The sequence below is a fragment of the Excalfactoria chinensis genome, chromosome 3 (genome assembly GCF_039878825.1).
Source record: "Excalfactoria chinensis isolate bCotChi1 chromosome 3, bCotChi1.hap2, whole genome shotgun sequence".
In the NCBI taxonomy this organism is placed as follows: Eukaryota; Metazoa; Chordata; class Aves; order Galliformes; family Phasianidae; genus Excalfactoria; species Excalfactoria chinensis.
Window position 1 is genome coordinate 52,804,236 of NC_092827.1, and position 25,111 is coordinate 52,829,346.

The 25,111-nt window shown below is 36.9% G+C and overlaps 1 protein-coding gene across 3 annotated transcripts in view; it reads left to right on the forward strand.

Moving 5' to 3' along the window:
* Window positions 1-25,111, forward strand: part of PDE7B (phosphodiesterase 7B) — a 162,234-nt gene that overhangs the window by 30,652 nt on the left and 106,471 nt on the right. For all 3 annotated transcript variants that reach the window (XM_072332305.1, XM_072332303.1, XM_072332306.1), the window contains one exon: window positions 20,859-20,919. In XM_072332305.1, coding sequence (XP_072188406.1) covers window positions 20,859-20,919 — 61 coding nt within the window. The remainder of the gene's footprint in view (window positions 1-20,858; window positions 20,920-25,111) is intronic.

The following is a 25,111-nucleotide window of genomic DNA, read 5'->3' on the forward strand; positions in this document are numbered from 1 at the left end:
AAGCATGTGTCCCTGCCATGTACTCTTTTTACTATGAAAACACTATCCTCTGCCTTGTTTCTGCTGTAAAAAGGTGAAAATATTCTATCTCAAGGTCCATAGTGTTAAAAAAGAAGGGGGGGGAAAGGATGTCATATGCTGTGGTTTGTTCTATTTGAAGCTAGATTTAGAGCTGAAAAATAAAAAGTAGCGTTGATCAATTTATAACAAACCAGAAGTGTTCTCTGGAAGCAAGAAAGCACTAGAATTAGAAAACGTGAATGTCAACTGTATGTGGGAGCAGTACTTGTAGGACAAGTCCAGAAAATGTTTTTTGTTAGACTACTAGAAACAACTTCCTAGCAAAATTCTTTTGCCTGCATTTGGGAGTAAAAACTTCCTACTCTAGAAAATGTTATTCCTTTATCATAATCTTGGTATTGAAGGTATTCATAATGTCATATACTGAAAGTGCAAAGAAGAAAAAAATAAGTCTTTCATGATAAATGAAACTTTAACAAGTAAAAGGATTACTTGATATTGATAGACATAATATCCCCATTAAGTGTTTGCCCTGTTTTATACTGCATTGGACTCTAGAAACTTTAGAGTCTTATCTGTTAAGAATCTTAAAGCATGGATCTGAAAGAATCTATTCATATGTGTGTATGTGATGCAAGTTGTTTTTGTTAAAGCAAAATCACTGAATCAGTACAGGAATGCCAGGTGGATCTTAGTATGTTTACATACTGAATATTCATGGAATCATGAAAGTTGGAAAAGACCTCATACATAATCCAGTCCAACCATCCTCCTCCTACCATTACTTTCCAATAAACCACATCCCCCAGTGCAACATATAGATGTTTCTCAGGCAACTCCAGGAGCTGTGTCTCCATCACCTCTTTGGACATGGGCTTCGTACTGCAGTGTGAAACCTAGTTTGTAGATCAATGGTGACACCATTGCAGCTGTGGAGATCAGTTTATTTTAGCTGATCATAACATACACCTCACTGAAATGCACTTCATAGGACAGGAGTGTTTCTTGTGGTTCACCAAAATTATGCCCATCTTTCAAGGAAAAAATCCTTTATCTTTCTCCAACTTTCATTTTGATTTTTGCATCTTCAAGTTCATGTGGTCTTTGGTCCTGATAGGAAACAGGAAGGGGATCTGGATTGAGATCCAGAGTTTTCATTTTTATTTTTTTTTTAATCTGTAAGTAAAAGTTAACTATGAATTTAGAGCTGCTGCCACATATGTAGAAGAAAAATTATTCAGCACATAGTATGTAGATATTGTATTATTTCCTATTGTAAGGAGCTGCCTACAAAACAGTCTAGACAACAGCAATAGTACATAACAGCCTGGAAAAATAAAAATCCTCAAGATTTACAGCTTGTAGAGTTAGATCCATAGCCTCTTTACCTTTTTTAATCATATCATGTGTAATGTCTTCTTGTTTGATCCAATATGGTACATGTTTCCTATAAATACTGTTGCAGTAAACAATCACGAAGTTGAATCCCCGATGAGGAATCACTGTCTTTGAATCTATGGAATATATTCCATTGCTAAGTGTTTGCATATCATTAAATAGGACTGAGAATATTTGTGTACATTCTGATCATATATAAGTAGTTGCAGTACTGCAGCTCCAATTAACGTTGCCATTCACTGAGTCTGGAAGCAAAATAGACTTCTATATTTCTACATGTATTTTTGATGTGCTTACTGCTACTGTAATTTTAAACTGCCCTGTGTGTCATGAGATGATTTCCTAAATGTTAGGCATTTAAGCTGTAAAGGCAAAGATTCAAACTTGATATCGATGACAAACTTGACAAGCCTAAAAGCAATGACATTTCCTTTAAAAAATAACAAGGTTTAAGGTTACTTTAATGCCATTCCATCATGTTATTTTATTAAACAGGCTTTAATGGCATTACATAGTTTCTGACTTTTTTTTGAGCAAAAATTCTTGTGTACTTCATCTTTTTCAGCTTTTATAAAAGAAACAAAAATTCAAACTGAAATTGAAATATGTATCACCTGCCTGCAGGACTGGAACCTGTACCAAGTTTTGCCATTTAATGGGGTTACTGGTTGTGTCATTTATGCAAAAAAATTATAGAGGATTTATTTTGTCAGATTTCAGTTATTTATCATCTGTTTTAGGGATAGGCCCAAAGTCAGTGCTTCAAAATTATGTGCTCTCAATCTTCCAAGATTGCCCCTCATTTTCTTACCTACATTTTTTTTTCCTATCTGTGCAAAACACCTGAGCAATTGAGATTTCTCCCTTGGGAAAGGAAAAGATCTTTTACTAAATAAGGAGAAGAATTTACCTCTTCAAAAATGTGTCCTTGAGATTAACAACTCTCACTGTTTTTGAAAGCATCATAAAAAGCCATGGGAAGAAACTTCATCAGCACAAGTCTGGTGAGATGATAAAGCTGTAGGTTTTCTGAGAACTTCATGTTCCAATAAACAAATTGTGGTGCCAGTTGCCACAGAACTAGTGGTTTTTTTCTAAAATCCATTAACATAATTAGGTCATGTAACTATTAGTCCATTTCTAGGCTTTGATGCTTAAGAGTGGATGAAAAGAGCACTGAAAAAGTTTATTCCAGGTGAGAAATATTTTTGCAGCTTCAGTGGTTTAAAAGTGTTGAGCTGGAAGTGCTGATCATAGCTAGGTCTTGGTTTTTGGTAAATCTTCACTGATGACCATGTACAACTTGCTTAGAACTCATCTGCTTCCACTTAAATGAACACAAATAAATAACAGTTCTCTTGACTAATAAATAAGGTCAACTGTCATGGTAAGAATGAGAAAATATTACAATGAAAATGAAATCGTTAACTGTGACTGCGAAGAAAAGTGGTAGCAGCTTGCAGAGAGTTTGTTTTATCCCAACAACAGAAGTCCCTTATGTTTATTGGCATATCTCCAAACTTCCAAGATGTTGTTAGAAGCTAAGAAGTACAGTATATCTTTATTTTGCAGAGCATCTGCCATTCAAATATTTTCTCACATGCTCTACCAAGTAACACGTGCACAGTATGGGAAATGCAAGTAATACAGTAATTAACAATAACACCTTAGCTTTACTAAAGATAATTCCTTACAGCATCTTTCCAGAGAATGAGTTGAACTGACCAACAGAATCAGCTGCTGAATACTTCAAAGATATAGGCATTCATCAGTAACCTACAATAATTTTTCCGAAATGCTTTTCATAGATGTTGTGTTGCTTATAGGAACTGAGTGCCCATGTATTGTGAAACTGTTCTTTCCCACAATTAATAAGCACACATTCAGGGTTTTTATATTGTCGTGACCTCATTTGTTTCCCTCTAAATTATGTGTATGCCCCACCAAACTCTTCCTTAAACCAGTTCCCCAAATGTGGCAGCTTAAAAGTTGATAATTAGTTGCTAATAAGTCTCTGCTGCTCATAGTTCTAGTTACTACTTCTGCCTTCTCTTTACCTTAAATAGCTTTGCTTACGAATCTTCCCAGAATATGTACTTATAGCAGAAAAGTATTTGAACTCATTTCTGTATGCTAGCAATAACAATTGATTCTCTTCACACAGTTTTTTCTCAACTTACATAAACTGAGACAGTTATGTAAACTGAGACATGAAACTTCCAGACAGCAATTAGGATATGTAATATAAAAAATGTGTCGAGTGTCACCATTTTCATAGATTCATGTATCTACTCACCTCTGTCCAAGGGTCACAACATCATCCTCTTGTTAGTTGAATCTCTCTCTGTTGAGAAACGGAATAACTGTATTTCTCTGTAGACAGTAACAGACATGGTAAGAACATTGCTTTTAATCTGTCAACAACAGTATCTGATATGCTAAGTGCCTACCAGTAAGAGCAGTGTTTCAGTGTGTGGCAGACTGATACCTCCTACCTTCCCAGTCACCAGACGATGGGCTGTTTGAAGTATGAATAGGCCTTTCAGGGCACATAAGGGAATGTCATTTGAGAACTGGAAAGGGTATGAAGACTGAGATGAGAGGCAGAGCTTTTCTGGAGGTGATTCCTTCTAGTCCAGCAAGGCCTTCAGCTTAAGTACAGCTGGTTTGTGAGCAAGCTTTAAAAATTTACTTTCAGTATTTCATCCTTTGTTGCCACTTCCATCTTCAAAACTGGCTCATCAGATAATTCCTCTTTCCTTTTCATGTTTAGACCTGGAAATCTCCTCTCCTTTGAGGAAGATCCAAGGTGATGTCATGTGGAAGTGTATTTGTCAGCACACCCTTGGAAGCAGGTAGCACTTAGCCTACTAAGATAAGTGTCCATAGAAGTGCATCTTTAAGTAGAGAGGAAAAGTCGCTTTAAAAAAAAAAAATATATATATATAATTATAATTTATATAATTTTTTATATTATATATATAATTATATATTAGGAAGTTAGGCAGGGGTTTTGATGATAGTACATTCAAATGCCTAAATGTCAACTGTTCTGCCTTAGGAACTTCTGTGATTTTTGTGATGCGCTGCAGGTTTTTCAAACTCTAAATGGGTTTTTTCCTTTTAAAAAAGGCAAATCATTCAGAGAAACCTCTCAGGTTTTCCTCTGACTGGAAGCAGTAAGGTATTAGTAGAAAGTGTCTTCTTGGCTAAATCTACATGAAGTCTGTCCTTAAACTACCCTGGTGAAATGCCAGAGCTTAAACAGTGACCTTCAGTGAGCAACATCTTCAGCTCTATGTTGTGCCTGGAGCCTTAGTCACACCTTCACTAGCTTTCATGCCACTGCTGAACTCTGTAGATACCACACTGCCTTTGAACAGCAAAGTTGTGGTCTCTATTCAGCCTGAGATGCCATGTGCTTCCTTCCCCTAAATGGTGATTCATGGAGAACATTGCCTGAGTTTTCCATCACTGAAAATTGAACATATAAAGAAAGAACTCAGAAAAGGAACTTACTCATCTTTTTGTCAATGTGCACATTCACAAACCATTATTAATTTCATTTCCTCACCAATCCATACTCTTCTGGGACAGCTAGCATTCAAAGGAAGCAAGGGGCAGGGATTAAGACTGGTGCACTGCATTATCTGCAAATCAATTGTAGTTTTCAGTGAATTTTTAATTATATGTATTTATAAGCAACAGTTACATAATGTGCTTATGGAAGATGTACCTTGAAGGAGAGTGGTTATGGGCAGGTAACTTTCTCTGCTATTGTATTTTTATTAACAGCAGGCTACTCTCATGCAGTTGTATCTTTTCTTTATTGTGTACAAACTACAAATATTGGTTAATTACAGAAAAGCTTTCATGAAGAGTCTTTCATCTTAACTTTTAAAAACAGCGATGTCTGTAGTTGGCAAAAATGAGTGTTCAAATGGTGATTTTTTTTAAAAATTTTTTAGGGTAGAAGAGTGTGACAGGTGAGATAGTTAACACTATTAAGGTGAAAGTGAGCTGGAGTTTGCAGCAAGTTTTATGGACAATATTCACAGAAGCAAACTGAAATGATACTATTATAATTCTCTTGCTCAAGTGATGTGAATTTAGATTTATTTTTTTTTCCCTCTATGTTAGCTTCCATCTACAGCTGGCACCATCATAACTCTCAGAGGAGTTATACATCTTTCTCTTTTGAGGCACTTGGCTTCTCCCCATTTACCATTGCTGTAACCCTCGGTGTAACTCTATTGTCTTCTGCCTTGAAGAATGGCCACCTTGCTGCCTTCCAGTACTTGAAGGAAGCATATAAACAGGATGGGGTATGGGTGTTTACGAGGGTGGATAGTGATAGGACAAGGGGGAATGGTTTTAAACTGAGATAAGGGAGGTTTAGGTTAGAGATTAGGAGGAAGTTTTTCCATTCAGAGTGTGGTGATGCACTGAAACAGGTTGCCCAAGGAGGCTGTGGATGCCCCATCCCTGGAGGCATTCAAAACCAGGCTGCACGTGGCTCTGGGCAGCCTGGTCTGGTGGTTGGTCACCCTGCACTTAGCAGGGGGGTTGAAACTATATGGCCCTTTTCAACCCAGGCCATCCTATGATGACTAGGGGTTACCACTTTTAGAACAGCTAAAACTATTCTGCCAATAGGAATGATACAGAGCTGATAGCATTTTGTAAATGCTTAAATGCCAGCAACAGGCTAGATTATTCAAAGACTGATAGAGTCTTATGGCCTGAGTGATATGCAGAGGTTAAAACTATCTGCCTACTTATACTCTCAGGATTCAAAAACCAGAGGCCAGCTCTCCGCACTTCCAGCACTTTAAATGCAGTTTAGTCAACATAAAGAATTTAAAATTGAGCTTTCAAGAGTATGGTATTATTTTCTGGAGGGAATGTTTAAGGTATCTGAATTTTGTCTCCCAGCTCTCACTGTTCTCCAGGGCTTGCTGTATCTTAAAAGGCGTAGATTTTTCTTGTTAGCCTTTTTCAAAGCTGACAGATAGAATTGCACAGTGAGTGGATCATGATGTCCCTCTAAGACTTCCTCCCAAATGTCTGTAACAGTAGCAATATTGTGCCCTGGTAAACAGCTACCATTTATGCTAGATGTTCTGGGCTCAACTGTTGTGAGCTCATGGGTGAACTCCTCTACACACATGTGAAAGTATCACTGTAATGATCACCAGTAAGGATTCTGACAATTCAGATAGATGTTATTTATCTTAACAGCACTGTTTTCACGTATATTTCTTAAGTAGTCTCCTTGGGAACTAGAACTGTCCAAAGGCAGCACTGGGCTGAAAATCCACAGCACTGTCTGTGTATACAAACATCGTGTCTGCACCAGGACACAGCATGGAACAGAAACAGCAGTAACTCATAAGCTATCTGTAAACAGTAGTCTTACACAAGGGAACTCAGCACAGTTTATACTGTGAAATTACTTAATTAATTGCAAGGCTGAGTTCTCTAAACGTCTGCAATCACAGTGCAAATACTGCCAGAGGAGTGAACAACAAGGCAGAAACCCAAAGCTTGATCGCCTGTTTGGTCTCCATGTCTGTTCCTGACTCCCTTCCTACTTTTCATGTGCCACGCAGTACTCTACAAACAGTACTTAGCAAACATTTTGTAGGTGGGCCTCAACATCTCCATGAGGTAATTAAACACACAAGCCTCATGTTGCAAATGGGAAAGTTGGCTTTCTTGCCAGGCTTGTAGATAGAAGCAGTCACCCAGTATTTCAGGCAGTTTCAGGCACTGCTTCATAGTTGTTTGTTGTTTTGTTATGTTGTTTTGGTGTTTGTTTGTTTTCCATTTAGTGGAGGTGAGGGCTTGATTTGAACCACAGCAGTATAACCTTTAGGTGGGCCTCATCTCACCGTTTATCACTATGATCTGCTTTTACCCTTCAAGGGAAATAGGCACTCTCAGGATGGTTAGTTTTGGCCCTAAATGGGATCCTGAGGTATGCACTAAACATGAAACTGCTGTTAGCTGTGATAAAGGCAGGCTGCAGTAACCACTCAGCTGCAGTTACCTATGGCTTGGTCAGAGAAGTCCCACTCTTTGGTTATATCCATACCAATAAATGGAGTAGCCCCAGGAAAAATACTGGGATTTGTCACCTGTGTTTTTATGTCTTTAACAATGACTGGATGCAGTTTTAGCCAGGGCTGACTAGCCCTTTACCAAAGAATTCACGTACTCCGTGATACCATTCATTCGTTAGCATAGAACTAGAAAGCTCAGAAAATGATGATATTTTTCTATAGTTTCTGTATAGAGCAATTTTCTTAGTACTTTGTCTTAGATGAAAGCTCCTAGAACCCAATGTAAAGACTATATACTGAAGCATTTGTTGTTTGTGATTGTTAGATGTTTGAATGTACTTTTAATGGAAGCATGAATTTAAATTCCTGTTTTAGGTCCTTAGGCTTATGTTAAATCCTCTCTGAAAACTGAACCTAATCTGCCGTTCTTCACTTCTTCTGTATGGCAGAGCTCATACCATCAATTACTTGATTTATTCTTCAAAAGGATGTTTACGCATTATGAACCAAATAATGGAGGCTACAGTTTGATCAGACATTCACATGTATGTTTGCAATTGTTTGTGAGCATTCTGTGTACTGGGTAAAACATTTAATTTCAATTTGAATTACACATATTTTCAAACCTCATTCAAATAAGTTATAGCTTCTTATTTGGATGAAAGTCTATGTATCTGGTGATTTAAGAGTACTGAAACCACGGCCCATTGATATGAAATGGTCAATGGGAAATATTTCTTCTAAGATTTGCTGACTCTTTTCTCTGGGAGTAAGACTGTTTTTCTGGCAGCCTTTAAAATATAAGTGTTTTGGTACAAGGCTTATCAGTGTTCTTTGTTAGTTTCCTCTGCAGGAGGTGAATTAAGATAGTTCATTTATTTTTGCCAAGTGATAGACCTTTGTTCTCAAGAGCCCCAGGTGTCAAATGTAAGATGCAGGTTGCCAGGATTCAAAACTTTGATAGGTATAAAAATCTTGAGAGAGATACTTTAGAGACTGCTGTTCTGTGGCTGGTATACCTACAGATTGCTTGCTCACTTCTGACTTTTTTCCTTTTAAAAAATACTATATTAATCCTTTATGTATCTGTCCGGTGGGTGGAGACGCCCACGTCCTGGACACTTGTGGCGAAGGTCAGCAGAGCAGACAGGGTTGTGGTACCTCGTGTTTGTTTCATGGAAATGTTCAGGAACAAAATTGTAAAATATTTATTTTACGTATTGTTTCGAGTATTATGCAAAACCAATAAAAGTAAGTTGAAAGAAAACATCAGCGTTTCTGATTTTAAATATCAAAGCACAGGAAATTCTTCATCCTTGATTTCCCATTGGGATTACAGCAATTTACTGTTTTGAAATTCCCTGCTTTAGTATGATATAACGTGTGAGGGAGAAGCAGGATGACATTGAGTTTAAGCTTTGTTTGATTCAAGTCAGACCCCTCATAGTTATAACACCATTGTAAGGTGACATCCGTGGACTTCCAAAGATATCACAGCCTAAACACTTTTTGATACTGGATTAACATCCTTTCCATGGGAAAGTTACATTTTTAATCTTTTTCCAAGCTTCTGTGTTGTTACAGTAGGCTTTTTTAATCCCTTCTATATAGTCTCCAGATAACAATAAACCTGCAGTCTAGCAGGATCAACATGTTGAGAAGGAAGGAGACCTAAGGTAGAACTTCTTCTTCATTGGTAAAAGCAATATATCTCATACTAAGAAGACGGGTCTGTATCTTATATAAAGACAATGCTGTTAGAGAACACTGCCAGAGCACTTAAGTAATAGCTAAACAACCAATACCTAGTAGAGGTGAACAGCCTTAAAAGAGAGGCTATGTCACCATAGCTATGTTGAGAATGCCACAAAGGTGTGAGAATGTTGATTTTTCAGGGGATGTTTATTGATGATATTTTACTGTTATTTAACTTGTTTGTGTTTTAAACAACAGAAGACAGTAGTTTCATTTAATGATGATGGTTTAGGAGTATTGAGGAAAATCACTGTCCTTCTCTTTAGGAAGCCAGGGTTGAGCCTAGCTTAAGATCTGTGCTGATGGCTATGACCTGATCTATCTGCATTGGAGCAATGCTGACTGTGGTTTGTATTAGTTCTTTTGGAAATTACTGACCAGGGAAGCTTGAACTTCTAAGCAACATTAGCTCACTGTCACTGGACATCCTAGTTCAGATGCGGTACCAGTGCCATTCCCAGTGTCCAAAGAGGGCTGTCTGTCATCTGCAGATTAATTTAACAATGCCTGGAAACTGAGCTACTCACTACTCAACTGATTTCTTTTGTTACTTGAGTTAGATTCTGTTTTTTATTATTTTTCATTTACAGAATCTAATATTGCAAAGGATGTTTCCCAGTGGACTGAGAAAGGAGGCCACCAGTTGTGAAATAGCACACTGCACACAAGAAAAACACTGAAAAATCCACATGATAGCTTTGTTATCCTTTTCTTGGATGACTTAAACTTTGAGATTTTAAGAGATTTTCATTTGGTGATTATTTTTAAAATTAGAAACCTCTTGTTTTAAGTTTTATGATTTATTTATTTTTTAATTGGGTCTGATTATTTAGAAAGAGATGTTTTAGTATGGTAAAATACTTCCATGTTTCCCCTTAAATGGAAGTGCTGAGAAAGCATCTTCATCTCTATACTCTTTCTTTTGGCTTTCTTAGAAATCTAGATAGCATCACTTAACATGAATGTGTCAATATCAAAAACAGAACTGACCACTCTTCATAGAATCATAGAATGGCCTAGGTTGAAAAGGACCTCAAAGATAATCTATTTTCAATCCCCCTGCTGTGGGCAGTGTCGCCAACCACTAGATCAGGCTGCTCAGAGACATATATCGTATTTTACATGTATCCTTACAGCTTCTGTTGCTCTAAATATGTGGTGCTTCTTGATACCTCAGGGATTCATCCAGTGACTTCCAGATGTGGAGGGAGAAGTGGGAGTGATGAGGGATGATCCAGCTTTAGCTGAAGAATCACTGTTGCTCCAACCAGGATTTTTACACCCTCCATGTGTTGGAAATAAGGAGGCTGTTATACACTCATCAATACGTTTCATGTATGTGTTGAATTGACTTACATACAGATTCAAAAGGGAAAAACAGATGACCAACAAGTGCAGAGCTGATTTAGTAATTGTAGTGCTAATTCGGTGAGATATCTTTTAGAAATAAAACCTGTATGGTTTGTCTTGTCTAACGTGAAATGTTTTCAAAATATTTCCCTTCAGAGTTGATTATTCAACACTAAGTTGACTCAGGTGAGAGTGCTCATCAGATTGCATGGCATGATTAGTTCCTGTATTTACTCATCCATTACTCAAGAAGATAGATGTAGTCATAATGTAAAGAACAGCATACAGAATTAGAGGCAATGGGAATGTTAATCTCTTTGAGTTGGTGACCTTTATCAAGTTTGTGTAATCAGTCCTTTCCTCCACTTCCCATCTGCCAAGTATCTAACTGTAAAACTTAGCCTCTCAGGGATTTCTAATTAATGTAGTAAAAATTAATTAACATTAAAAATGAATATATATATATATATATATAAATCATGGAAAAACACACAAAAATATGCCATTTGCAGAAAACTGTTTAAACTCATTGTTTGTACCTGAGTACAAGAGATTGGTGACATATGAACAGTTGGACTGGATGATCTTTGAGGTCTTTTCCAACCTTGGTGATTCTATGATTCTGTGATGTTTTGCAGTCACTTCAGCCAGCAGGTTAGCATTGTATGACCAGCATTCAAAAAATAGAAATGTATCTGTGTTCATAGTACAAATGTGTTTGAACCACAAGAGTTCAGATCCAAATGCAAATTACCTGTGTTCATTTAAACAGGAAGTACTCTAAAATGCTTCTTAATGTGCACACTTCTACTGAAAACCTTGCTTGCACAGAATATTATTTTCACCTAGGCTATTAGCAGTGTGTGGTATAAAATGAACAGTACATTTTAGTAAAATAAAGTCAGCCATGATAATGAGATACAACCTTGTTATTTATGTATTATGCAAATTCTTTTTCAAAAGAAACTTTTGAAATTGCTAGGGAAGTCATTTAAACTAAGATTCTAATTTCTACTGTAAAAAATTCATTGTGCATGCTCTTTTTTCCTAAAATGAGGAGAACGTACTATTTGGAATATATGCAGGTTTTATCAAATTGGCATGGCTCAGTTATATTGCAATATGTTGGAAACCGTGACTCATTTGTGAAGAATGACAAATGTCTTATGTAAATATGACAGACATAATAGTAATGTATTGGTGTTTTTAGAAGAGAACACTCACTGAGCAGTGTATCCAGATTCTTGCATTGAAAGGACTTCTGCTCCTTTCTCTGGTCACTGCACTTGATGGTTTTTATAGGTTCCACTGTTCACCATGAAGTAGAGCTCACTCATCAGTCTTTACCCCCTACAGATTATAACTGCTGCTTTATACTTCATCATAAGTTACATACAGAAGTGCATAACAAAGTAAAGCATGAAAAGTGGAAATGTTATTTTCCCTACTGCTTTATCATTTCTTTAAAGCTGTGAGGAAATAACAGGGTTTAACTTCAGGAAAAAGGTATTTTGTTTACAGTGGAGAATCTGGCATGTTATGCTTGTGTTCCTTGTGAGCTTAAGAACTATGCTGTGCGATTTACATTGTACTCTTCCCGAGTGGTCAAATACTCATAATAGCAATGACCAAAGCTGCATTAAAGACATATTTTTCATTCCTTCGTAGAAGTTCTCTAAATCTAGAGCTGTTTAAAAAAGCCATGCTGGCCTCATGCATCATGACAAGCCCCTCTATGACCCAACCTTCTGGATATCCCACAGTGAGAGCATTCAAAGTTCTCTGCATCTTTCCTTCTTATTTGCCAGTCCTCTTACTGTCTTGTAGCAGCTGGGAGAACACTTCATCTGTTGTGCAAATCCAACCTCTAACATTAAGGCTTAACATGAATTTTAGTGTCTAAATGTACCAAACATTAAATGAACTATATCCTTCTGTCTTTAATTGATTAAAAGTTAGGCATCTAGGCATCAGATGGGATGAGTCAGCCTCTTCTTTTAACAAAGTTAAAAATCACAGGTGAATTCTCTCGCGTAAGACTTGAAGTCTACCTTAGTTTTAAATATAATGCAGATATTTAGGAGTTTTATGGAGTGCACATTCCACCACAGGAGAAACTTAATTTAGAGAAATAACTCTACAAGGCATTCAGTATCTTAGTAATTATCTGAAAATACATGAGGAGGAATTATTTTTTGTTGAAGACTATCATGTAAAAATTGATCATTCAGAAAAACCTGGAAGAAAAAATATAGCTTAAAGGAGTTGCTATTCAAGCCCACCTTCTTTTGACATAAATACATAATAACAGTCATACTTAAAAAGTAAAAGACAGAAACAAACACATCCAAAAATAAAATCCTTTAACAAGAAAACTACATTACACTCAGTTTTCTCCTGGGTGGGACCAGATAAAGAACAAATTAAATATGGCAGATATTAGTCACATTACTTATTACGCCTACAGCAACAAATTCAGACATACGGTGATAAGGCTGGTAAAAGACACCAAACAGAAATGATACCATGTTTATTATTCAGAAACAAATTGGCTTACACCAAAAATCAAATGCATTGCCTGGTTTTGTACAGACAGGGGATGTTATGATAGAAACTGCAGCAGTATTGTTCAGCAGTATTGTGTCAGCATTGGCCACTAAAAGTGAACAGTAGGAGTAAAATCAAGCCAAAGCATAAGATTATTCCCATGACAACAAAAGATTATCAGGTTAACTTTTTTTGCTTCCATAGAAGAAATATTTTTCTCAGTTATCCCCTCAAAGAGCAGGATCTACTTGAATAGCAGGGAGTAATGGGTGATACAGCCATCCCACTTCTGCAAAATACGTGTTTGCAACATACAACAGAATGACTTATCTCTTTGTGGGGATTTATCTTGAGAAGATACATTCACATGAAGGGAAGCAACTACATTCAGTCAAATTCTTTGCTAACACTTCTTTAGCTTCCATAAGTAACAGATATCGTCTCTTAGCAATGTGTGAAGGAAGGGTAACTATTTCCCCATCACAATGAGATATTCTATGAAATTAACTTGTACTCTGTTTTTCATTAATTATTACATTTCATATATAGTGTCCTTTACTGTATATTGTAGTATTCAAAGTGTGAGGCATGTGATCTTTTGCTAAAATACAGTTCTTCCTAATCAACTCTAAAATATTTTCATGTTGCTTAGTGATGGAAGCTTAAAAAACTTCTAAAAAGAAAAGGTTGGATGTGGCTCTGGGCAGCAAGGTCTGGTGGTTGGCAACTGCACATGGCAGGGGGGTTGAAACTAGATGATGAAACTAGATAATCTTTGAGGTCCTTTTCAACCCAGGTGATTCTATGATTTGTCTGAATACTTTTTCACAAAACACAATTATGTCAGTCTTAGATAATTACAAATTTGTGATGGCTTTATTTTATTCAGATTCAGTGACATCTATCAGAGCGGACCTAGTAGACATTTGCTTACTTTGAAGTAATTTGTTTTTTTGTCAGTCATTTCTGACTGAAAGATATTATAACTGCAGTTTTTTGAGAGGTGAGAGAAAAGAGACACTTTGTTCAGTAGTAGCAAAATACAATAAATTTTGTGTAGATATCCATGGGGCTGTACTACTACAGGCCAAAGCAGCATGCTGTACAATATTGAGGCACTAGCAGAAATACTTTCTTGCTATCTGTGTTTAAGTACTCTCTTTTCATTTCTCCAGTTAGACTTCCACTAGACTTCCCACATATGTGTTTTGAGGCGTGTTTGACTTCTGAGGTTCTGTTACCTAAGTCTGTGTCTATGGCAGAAAGTGGGTTAAAGCCATGGACTCACATGCATGTTACGTGGTTGACAATATGCTTTTGGCATGGATTGTACTTAGCATCTGTCAATCTTTACAAAATCAAGTCCTGTGAAGTGTGAAACAATGCATGCCAATGTTCTGGGGAACCAAGATAGCACAGCTCTTGAGAAGCATGGCACCATACACAAGCATTCAAGAAGACGGTCTTATTTAGGTGTTAGGTGGGAGAAACATGATACCCATGTTGGCTTGCCACTCCTGAGACTGCTTTTGTGTGCAGAGAATATAGTGTGCAGTGGGCACTTGCAAATAAGCAGATGCTAAAGTTTATTCCATGTTGCTCCGAATAACCTGAAGGGGAACTTTGAGCAGTTCGTTTTCTCACAAATATTTAAATTGCTTCTTGGAAAGAGTGGTTCGTCAGTCAGTATTTCTGAGTCTTTGACCCTTCCTTTCATCCAGTAGATCAGTGGGAAAAATATGAGAAATACATGTGGTTGAATTGGAGAAATCTAATTCCATATTTTCTTCCCATTAAATAGTTCAGTAGAAAGTGAAAGCTGAAGTGGCAGTGACCATAAAAAGCAGCTAGAAGACGAGCCTGGCTCTGCAACTCGTAGGAGAAGGAGAGGTAATTATGTGGTCCAGAAAATGTTTAGGAATAGAGAACTTTGATGTTTCACATCAGAGCAACAATAAATAGAGACAACGAACTCGCCTTTCCCCTAGTATTGGTATTTTCCACATCATCTTCCCACACACTCAGAATGGTTTTTGTGGTGGTAGAATCCATTATGTGATCTACAGATGTTCTACATTGTTTAAAATGTAAACTTAAAAATGAGCAATAAGACAACATCATCTCATGAGGGCAAAAAATTTGTCTGTTCTTTAATGTTGCTTCGATGATGGCATCCCCCCCTCAAAGAGGCCTACAAGTTCTGCCTTGCCTGCTAATGCACACTCAGCTGTGTCTTACTCCTCATTAAAACCCAGCATTGTTATTTCTTAATAATTCTGGATTTGGCTCACAATGCCCCATGTTATAAACATTTAGAAACATGGATGGCATATTGAAACACTGACAGATTCTCAGGAGGGTCAGCACTACTGGCGCCTCCGTAATGAAGTCACACGCTGTTAAACATTTTTTCCCTGAACCGAAGAAGAAAACAAAGCAGTTAAACTGCTAGACCAATTTTCCAGCAGCATTAATCCATTTCAAACCACTCCTAACCATACTAAATCACAGGTTTGTGAGAGAATGAACTGCCGAAGGGTTCACCTCAGGCTATTTAGCCCACAAACAAGTTGCTGACTATTGGCAGCAATGGGTGGTTGGGAATTACTGCTCAATTTGATTGTAATTACTTATTTTGCTCTGCCCTCTTTGCACTAGTTGAGGGTCTACATCATAGCAAACTGCAGAACAAAATACCTTACCAAGGTGCTGCTGGAGATTGACACTAAAGGTATTGAAAGGCTATTTAAACAATACCAGTTTTACTTCCAGGAGAAAAGTGAGTGAAACCTCTTTGGCTAGGGAAGCACGGAAAGGAAAGAACTCTCAAAACAAGTTTGCTCAGGCATGGTCATTTTACTCTGTAGAAATTCATCCACATGTTAAACATCCAGAACTGTGCCTCCATTCTAATAATAAATAGGGGAGCTAGAACCCATGAAATACAGTATGTTGGCAGGAGTAACATGGCAATATGATAAATCCATAGGGCAGAAAATGTGGCACTCTGTCTGCTAATATGATTTGAAAGGCAATTATGAGTATGCTGTGATTACATCACATTTATAAATGTTCTTTTCACAGTGTAATGTAACACTTGCTAAATTCAGGTCTATATTTCCAGATAAATACAAAATTTCATCTGTAATCATTATGGAAACTGTTAATAAGCCCCAAAGAGGTAATATGTAAACAATTATAGTTGTTTTCATCAATCTTGGACAATTTAGTTGGCTAAAATGTTTTAGTGTTATTTGCTGCCAATATGAATGTTTATCCATGGAGTTCTCAAGTTGTATTCATTCTACACATTTTAATTGAAAAACTCAGAGATGAAAATTCAGGATCATATGAACAGGGTGCATTTCTGCAATCATTCACTCCAGAGAAAATAGATAAAATGTGGGCCTGTTACCTTTAAAATGAGGTATGATTTACAGAGAAGTATCTTTTGTCCCTTAACAAGAAAAAAAAAGCATGACTTCACTTTTTGACTTAGGCCAAGATTGGTAATGTTTAAGGATATAGCAAAATTCAGAAGTATTCAAGTATATGTCAGGAACGTGCAGAGTACTGCAATTAAATAAAACAACTTCCTTGTTTTACTTAAACATTGGTTTAATCTCTACCAGATAATATCACGAGGCTTTAATCTACAGAGAGGTGACTGTGGAATGGCTACAGGCAGGACAGATGTTAGCCTACTGTGGTATATCCTGTACTTTCTCTTGCCCCTGTCAGAGAAGAGGCACTGAACTGAAAATACTGCAAGTTTAATAAGACATTGGAATTCCTTCAGTGCCTACAGTGCGTCAGCACTCAAAATGAATCCACCTTAAATCTCCCAGGCAGCCTGAAGCTGAAGAGTGTGAGGCCTGACTCCTGATGATATATTGCCCTTAAATTTCAGCAACCAGTTGTTATTATAAAAGATTACAAAGACTTATGAAGTACTGTGGCTTTCCACACTAATAGATGTTCCATCTCTACATCATTGGGTAGTAAGAACGATTCTTTTGCATACTAGAGAAATTTATTAGAGTGCTTTTTAAAGGTGTAGGGGAAAGGAATGCAGTAGAAAAACAAAATATGTATAAAAGTAGCTTTCTTTTTATTTCCTCTGAGATAATCCAGCTTTCATAGAAACACAGAAGCTGTTTGCCCTGTCTTATTTTTGTTAATCAGTTGTGAATTTTAATTCTGATTGCTAAAGAAATGAGGTATTCAGAAAAGGAAGAAAAAGTTATCTTACCAAGCAGTGTTGTTATGTAGAGTATTACTTCCAATGAACAAACCACATTAACTTAAGGTTACTAAAAAAAATCAAATGGATTCTGGGAAGATATTGAGCTTGAAATAAATGTCCGATTAATATCTCTGCTATTTACAGATATAATAATCCTGTCACTTGCAAAAAGATTACCCCTGATTACTGTCATGTTTAGCTGATGATGTATATTAAGTACTTCATTTTATTACTGCAATATGGGGAGGTATATTGAACAACTTGCTCAAGATATGAAGAACAGAGAGGAGTAAAGAAGCCTATAAACATTATTCCTACTTGGATAGCCTTTTAACTAACCCAACTGGATTTTCAAACTTTGGTTATGTGTGGATTAAAAATTTAAATCCTATTTTAAAGAGTGAAATCTTGCAACTCAAGTGAGGTTCAAAAATGGTCAGGACTATGAATACATCCCCATCAGAGATTTCAAGAAATGAACTTCAGAGGCTGCTCTCCTGTTTTGAGGTTATTGCTCTTCCTTAGCAGATAACATATTTGGTGTTAACAGCTCAGTGCTCATACTCTTACTGCTCCAAACTGGGTACAGAAAAGTAGTCAATCTTTAGAAGAGATTTCATGTTTCTCTCTGCTTCTCCTAAGAGATATATATGATAATCTACACATGTGCAGTAAGTCTGCTGTGTACAGTGGATACATCTAAAGGCATTCTTCCTTTATGTCTCATTGGAAATCAAAAGCAGAATAACTAGTGTCTAAGGTCAAAGTCCTATTCCTACCTTCTCGTGCATCCACTGCTTGATTCTGTAGACACTTAGAAACTTACAGGAAAGGATGAGCACATGCTTTGGTCCCATTTTGAAAATGGATAGTGAGCTGAGAAACTCCTGGCCTCATTGTATCATAGTACCATCCACAGCACTCAAGCAGGTGGAACAAACCCAAGCCAGAAAGGGAAGTGACCTTGGCCAGGAAGAAGCTTAACCAGCCCTGGCAGGAATTCATAGTAGTGGTGACACAGTGTCAGCTTAATCCTGAAAGTTAAATTCTGAAGTCATTCCTTACCTCTTGTTCATGGAAGGCATTAGCTAACAACAAAAATGTCCGAACAACTATTCTTTGAAAGACCAAAAATGAGCCCCTACTGCAGTTCTCTGCCACTTTACACATCCAGAATCCAACCAAATATTTTCATATCTTCTGAGCAGTTTAGTAATAGCCTGTTTTTCATCCTATTTATGTATTTTTGAGCAATCCCTGACATCAGAAACAAGAGGGTCAATCCAAAAATAATGCCTCCAATGTGATTGTGTTGGCTGATGACATCCGGGGCAGATGTTGGTAGTATGGCAGTGGAGATTGGACCTCCCCACCAATATTCGATTATATATTGTTGCTGTGTGACGGATGGCAGTAGAGGGACAGTCTGACAGAATGACATCTGACATGGAAGCATGTATGAGCGAGCATGCAGGCTCTTGTTCATCACTGGTGAAAATACATAGTTAATGGTGGTGTCTGTGTTGGAAAAGAAAGTTTTGCAGCTGAGAATATGCTCCATCAAACAATGTTATTGTGCTCTTTGTGTATGTTGCAGTTTCCATGGAAAGAAATAGGAGGCATTACCTTCAGAAAAACCTCTGTAAAATTACTGCAGAAGAAAAAGCTTAGATAGAGCTGCTGTGAAAGTGAAAAATATAGGGTGGCTGTTCTTCAGCCAGTTCTGTGGATTGCAGGGATTTCATGGAAATCCAGATAAGCCTATGAATTTGTATATAGTTATCTGAATCTTACTTGCAAAATTTTCACTGTTCATCCATTATCATAATGAACCCTGTGGGATGATAGTGGATTCTGTGGAACATTAGCTGCTTTCCCAGTTTCATAATGCTAAGGCTAGTAAGTACTGTTATAATATTGTAATACACCATATGCTTGCCTGAAACATGATGTGATATGGAACTTACAATATGTCTGAGTAACTAAATAAAAACTAGGCAGGAGTTTACGTAGAGCAGCTTAAATTCAGGGCTGAGTGGGGCAGTGAATTTTAAAGTGATTTCTTAAATCTGTATTTGTCTAAATATACTGATGGTCATGAAGATAACAGTGGGAGAATTGCATGAAAAGAAGCCCACCATTTAATATTCTTCCTTGAGGAATAAAAAGCTAATTTATCTTTTTTTCCTCGGAGGGAACGTATGTAAGAGCAGTTGTAAAACTAACTCTAAAATACTGGATGCTGTTTCTCATTTTGCAGTCTTTCAGTAGTATGTGCTCTTACCTGGGAAGGTTAACACAGGCATCTGTTTGCTCTTTTTAGATGTACTGATATATGAAGAGACTGTGTGTGGGAGATGGCTTTTGTTTATTTGTTTGTATACATTTCAGTATGAAGGAGGTAAAGGTGATTTTAAAAATAGTGAGTTCCAAATGTGTTATTCATTTATAAAACTGCTGCAGTGTTTCATTTGCTTTGAAGCTCTAAGGTTTTAATTACCTGATTCTTTGCATTTTTTAAGTGTTTGCTATAAGTTTCACTTTTTTTTTTCTTTTTCTTTTTTTTTTTTTAAGAGAAAAAGAAAATGACAGCAGTAACCATTTTGTTTTTTTACAAAAAAAAAAAAAAAAAGAAAGAAATATGTAGGAGAAGGAAAAGAGAAACTGTATAAGAACTATAAGAGAGGAAGAAAGAGGAGGAGAAATTAATAGTTCTCAGTGATTTTCCAAGCCTTGCATGATGGTGCTTTTATTCCCGCTTGATCAGAGACAAAAGCTAAAAAAAAATGTATATTATGAAGCATGGAGCATTTTATATGAGGCTATCCTTAAGCCTTTTGAGGACTTTGAGTATAGTAATTAAAAAATGAATCTTTTCTGTAGTGCCAAAAGCAACCACTCCTGTAGTGAGTGGGTTCTCTACACTGGCTTTAATCAAAGCTGGATCAGACCCATGAGCCACACCAATTATGTTTCTACAGGCAGCTAAACTTACATGTCTGTCTGCATAAACGACTCAAATGATGCCCCATCCTTGGAAATAACCAAACACTATGTATCTGAATCCTAAGTCTGATGATGTTCTTTCATTGGATTTGTATAGTGACAGAACACCAGCCCTTATAAATGTGGTAGTAAATGAGGCCTCCTGTATACTTGGGTCCAGTACTAACAAATAGCAATATGGATGAGATAGTTGTTTAAGCCATAGGTGTGGTAACAAATAGGCCATGGTAATACATTGTTGACATATCCTGATAACATATATCTTTGAACTCTGGCTACTTGAAATTCTTCTGATTTTGACATTTTATCAACACTCATCTGAGCATGTCTAGTGCCAAACTTAAACACAGGACAAGGGGATCAGAGATCTCTGTCAGAGGATAAGGACAGGGATACTTTGACAGAGGATTTAATTGAATGTAAATACATATTAACTAATTTTTGGTTGATTTTTTTATTCTTTTTTCCAGAGGTGCGGAGAAATCTCATTTGATAGTCCTGACCAGAATGCCAAATGTGTTCGCATGCTAGGTAAGAGTCTTTTCACCTTTTGGTAATAAGAATTCTGTGGAAGTAGGTTTAATTGGAGATTTCTTCTCAAAGGTACATGATAAGAACTGTGGTGATTCACACTGGCATTTATACTGCTCATCCATATGTGGTCCTCATTAATTTATTCTTTACAGTGCATTTTCCATTACTTAAAGTACATATATTCCAGTAGTGCCAAACTATGGAGATTAAAATACAGCTGTACCAACACTGTAATTGTAACCTTTGATGTACTCAAGTCCAGAACTCGTAATTAAAAAGCTAAAAATCTCTGTAATTGGGCCAGATTTTTGAAATCACCATGGGGAAAATGTGAACTTTTGTAGACTGCATGGCTTTAATATAAAGGACCAGCTATGTGCTTTGAAAAAATAGTGTTAATTCTACAAATATCTATCCAAAGCTCCTAGGACAGGCCTTCAGCTGCATCAATCAGCAAAGTTCCTACCATTGTGATATTGTGATTTGACAGATTTGCACTGGTGTAGCACTTTGCCCATTATTTGGAAGGGGGGAGGGGGAAGCTACTATTGAGCTGAAGTGCCTATTCTTTAGAAACAATGCAGAAATGTTCTGCTATGCTTCATTAATTTCCATGACCAATTTTATTGTATTTGCTTGTTTCATCTACAATACTAGCCAGTAGTATCACAGCGAAAATCAACAGTAAGCGTCTAAAAATCGAAAAGACAATTTTTTGCTAAGAGGGGAAAAAAAAAAAAAAAGGGGGGGGGGAATCATGGAACATTTGTAAGATTGGGCTTTAAATTCTGATGACCTCTCACCAGCCAGGTCTGAGATAAGTCTATGTGGTAAATTAAAGCATTGCATCTAAAAACACGATGGCTGAAATAGTTACAATTATAAAAACTGCAACTGGCAATGTCTAGGAATGTAATTCCCATCTGGGTGCATGGCTGTGTTCTGTAATAACAGATTATGTGGTTTGTTGTTTATATTCATTAAATCCTATTGTCACAATAGACTGTAATTGCTGCAGAGGAAATCTGTCATGCTTATAGTGCACAGATCCCAACAGATGAACTGACACAATGGACCATAATGACCTGTTACAACAATGATCTGTGTTTAGAGGTTCTTAATGGCACAAGCTGACAGAAAAGATACTTTTGTGATCCCTTATTGTGCCAATTATAATATACAGCTTAAATACTGCGGAGTTCAGAATACTTCTGTTCTAAGGTGGTTATATCCACGCAAATATTATTAATCATTAGAAGGAAAAAAAATGAAGAAAAAAAGAGGAGATTAAGAATCTGTATTACCTAAAGATGAAAGTCTTTTGCATGAGTTCCTTGTCATTTATTTCGGCATTTTTATAACAACACATATTGTAGCTTGGCATCATCCTTAGTGCAAATGATTCTTTAGAAGCAGCAAACAGATCTTGTTTCCATTAGCTATATTCATGTCTGTGTTGTCTAGTACATGCACACGCAAGAATAAGATTTATTGTGTGGTGTAAAGAAGCTGCTAGGGATGTAAAAATGACTCTACGGTGTCTTGTCAAAGATGTGACTAGTCCAGGGACTTTTCCAGAGATGGTATCCCTGGTGTTTTAAAGTATCTCTCCTGTTACTAGCGTGCATCAGTTTCTCTAAGAAGTTAAGGACCTTAGTATCCTATGTAATATAGGATATTATATTTCATTCCAGGGTATCTCAAATCATGTACAGTGCTCAGTGCTGAGGTTATTCTAAGCGCAAGGGTATACTCCACAACTGGTTTTGTAAGTGGTACAGGAAACAGGACTTTCATTATGTATTTGTTCTGAGGGCAGCTACTAGAGACTAACTTCACTTTATCTATGAAACACTTGTGTTTCTGGTAGGGCCACAGAGCCATAAGACCACTCCATACTTGCTGTGTGATATCAAGCAGTATGCTAGAATGGTAATAGCTAATTTTATCAGAAAAGGTCTGTATCTGGGTTAGGCTACTGGCTCTGGGTTTGCTTCAAATTTAAAGATTTTTAGAACAACGCTAGGGTTGCTAACATGATTCCAAATTCCTCGAGATTATGGACTGACATGGATTATGAGGATGAGGTTCTCTTTACTTAAAGCTTGAGGAGGTCAGGTTTGCAGTGAAAATCTTATTCTATTCCTATCTTTTCCATTGCAAAACAGTAAACAATAGAGAAATGTCAAAATGTTTGCTATGGCTACAGTGAAACTAGGTAATTTTACAATGAACTGACTTGATATTGCCTCACCTGAGATTAAGATCTGTTGATTCTTATCGATTTGTCTCCTCTTTTAGCTCTGGAGTGTTGGATACTTCTATGTGTGAAAAATTACTTGAACAAATACATTATATGGTTACTTCAGCAAGCTTCCTGAGGATATAGTAGGTAATGACTATTGTTCTGCTCAGGATATGCTTATTATCAGTGTAATTTCATGTACTCCAGTTTTTACAGACTATGATGCATTCTATCTTACATCTTATATTGCATTTGTTTATTTACATTTTGTATATTGTACTAGTTAAAGCAATAGCTGTTGCAGAAGTTGGTCAGTGGCCCACATTAGCCTTTTGAAGACTAGCGTTCAAATCCTAAACCTATCACAGATTACATATTTTTCTTGCTTGTAATGCTGGCTACATCTTTAAATGTCTCTGTATTTCCATTATCCTTTGAAAAAAAGAGAAGTGCATCTTTCAGTTGTGGAAGGGTGACTGGGCACTGGAATAGGACCCCCAGAGCAATGGTCACAACACCAAACCTGGCAGAGTTCAAAAAGCATTTGGACAGTGCTCTCAGACATAGGGTTTGAGATTTTGGATGGTTCTGTGTAGAGATGGGAGTTGGACTTAATGATTCTAATGGGTTCCTTCCAACTTGAGAAATTCTGTGATACTTTGAAATTTATGAGTACTGTGAAAAACTGAGATACTGTAGTAATTCAGTTCATAAGAATCCTGCATTGTCAGTACAATTCTGCTGTCAGAAATTTTCCTTGAAGCTCCAAGTCTATCTGGAGCCACTGGTAGCTCATCAGCATTTCTACTAATGCAAGGTAGAAAATCTACACTATTCTGCCAAAATTGGAGCTGTTATCAAAGCTAGTGAGGACATTCAACTATGACAAAATTGATAGATAATGATGAACTGAATGTGAAAAATATTTGGCATTATGTTGCATTGTGGAAATGAGAACTCTGGCCTCTCTGTGCCCTTTACTTATTATGATCCTGATTCAAAACATAAAATCAAAATATAAAAGAGGTAGTTAGCAAAAAAAAAAAAAAAAAAAAAGAGAGAGAGAAAATAGGATAGCTATAGGTACTCTCCTTGTGGTTATTATCTATGAATATGAAATAAGATAGAAGAGTACAGAGTCTTTAGCAGAATCTGTTGTGATAGGTCAAGGGGAAATGGTTGCAAAATAAATGAGGGGAAATTTAGACTGTATATAAGGAAGAAGTTTTATACAGTTAGAGTGGTGAAGCACAGGAGCAGTTGTCTGGAGAGGTAATGGATGCCCCATCCTTGGAAACATTTAAGGTGAGGCTGGAGGGAGCTCTGAGCAACCTGATTTAGCTGTAGGTGTCCTTGTGCATTGCAGGGTAGTTGCACTGGATGACTTTCAAAGGTCCCTTCCAACTCAAAGAGCTCTATAATGATTCTGTGGTTCTCTGGTGAGCAGAAAGAGAGCTATTCCTCATCCTGAAGGGCCCACTGGTATTTTCAATGGCACAACCTGTGGTTAATTTTTCCATTATGTAGACAAACACACTCTGGGCTCAGACACGATCCAATGTTGTATCATGCAGAGATAATTGGGTTAGTTTGCTGTGAAAATTGCTGGTTGGATGCCTAAGCTAATTAACTCTGCTGAGAAAAATTGCATCCTAACTTGGAAGAATCCAAAGTTAAGGCAATTTAACCAGTTCTTGCATCTTAACTAGCTCATCCAAAGTTAAATCAGTAACCTCTACATGGCAAAGCACCCAATTTTATGAATTTATCCTGGAAGAAATACCATTCTTATATAAGTCTCTAGGGCTGGTTCAGAAGGTAATTGCTAGTTCTGAAATGGTGAAACTTACATTGCAGTGCCTATGTGAAACCTACAGTGCCCATAGTAATTTTGTGTTTTGCTCTTAGTCTTGTTGTACACTGTCATTTATTGCTGTACTTCTT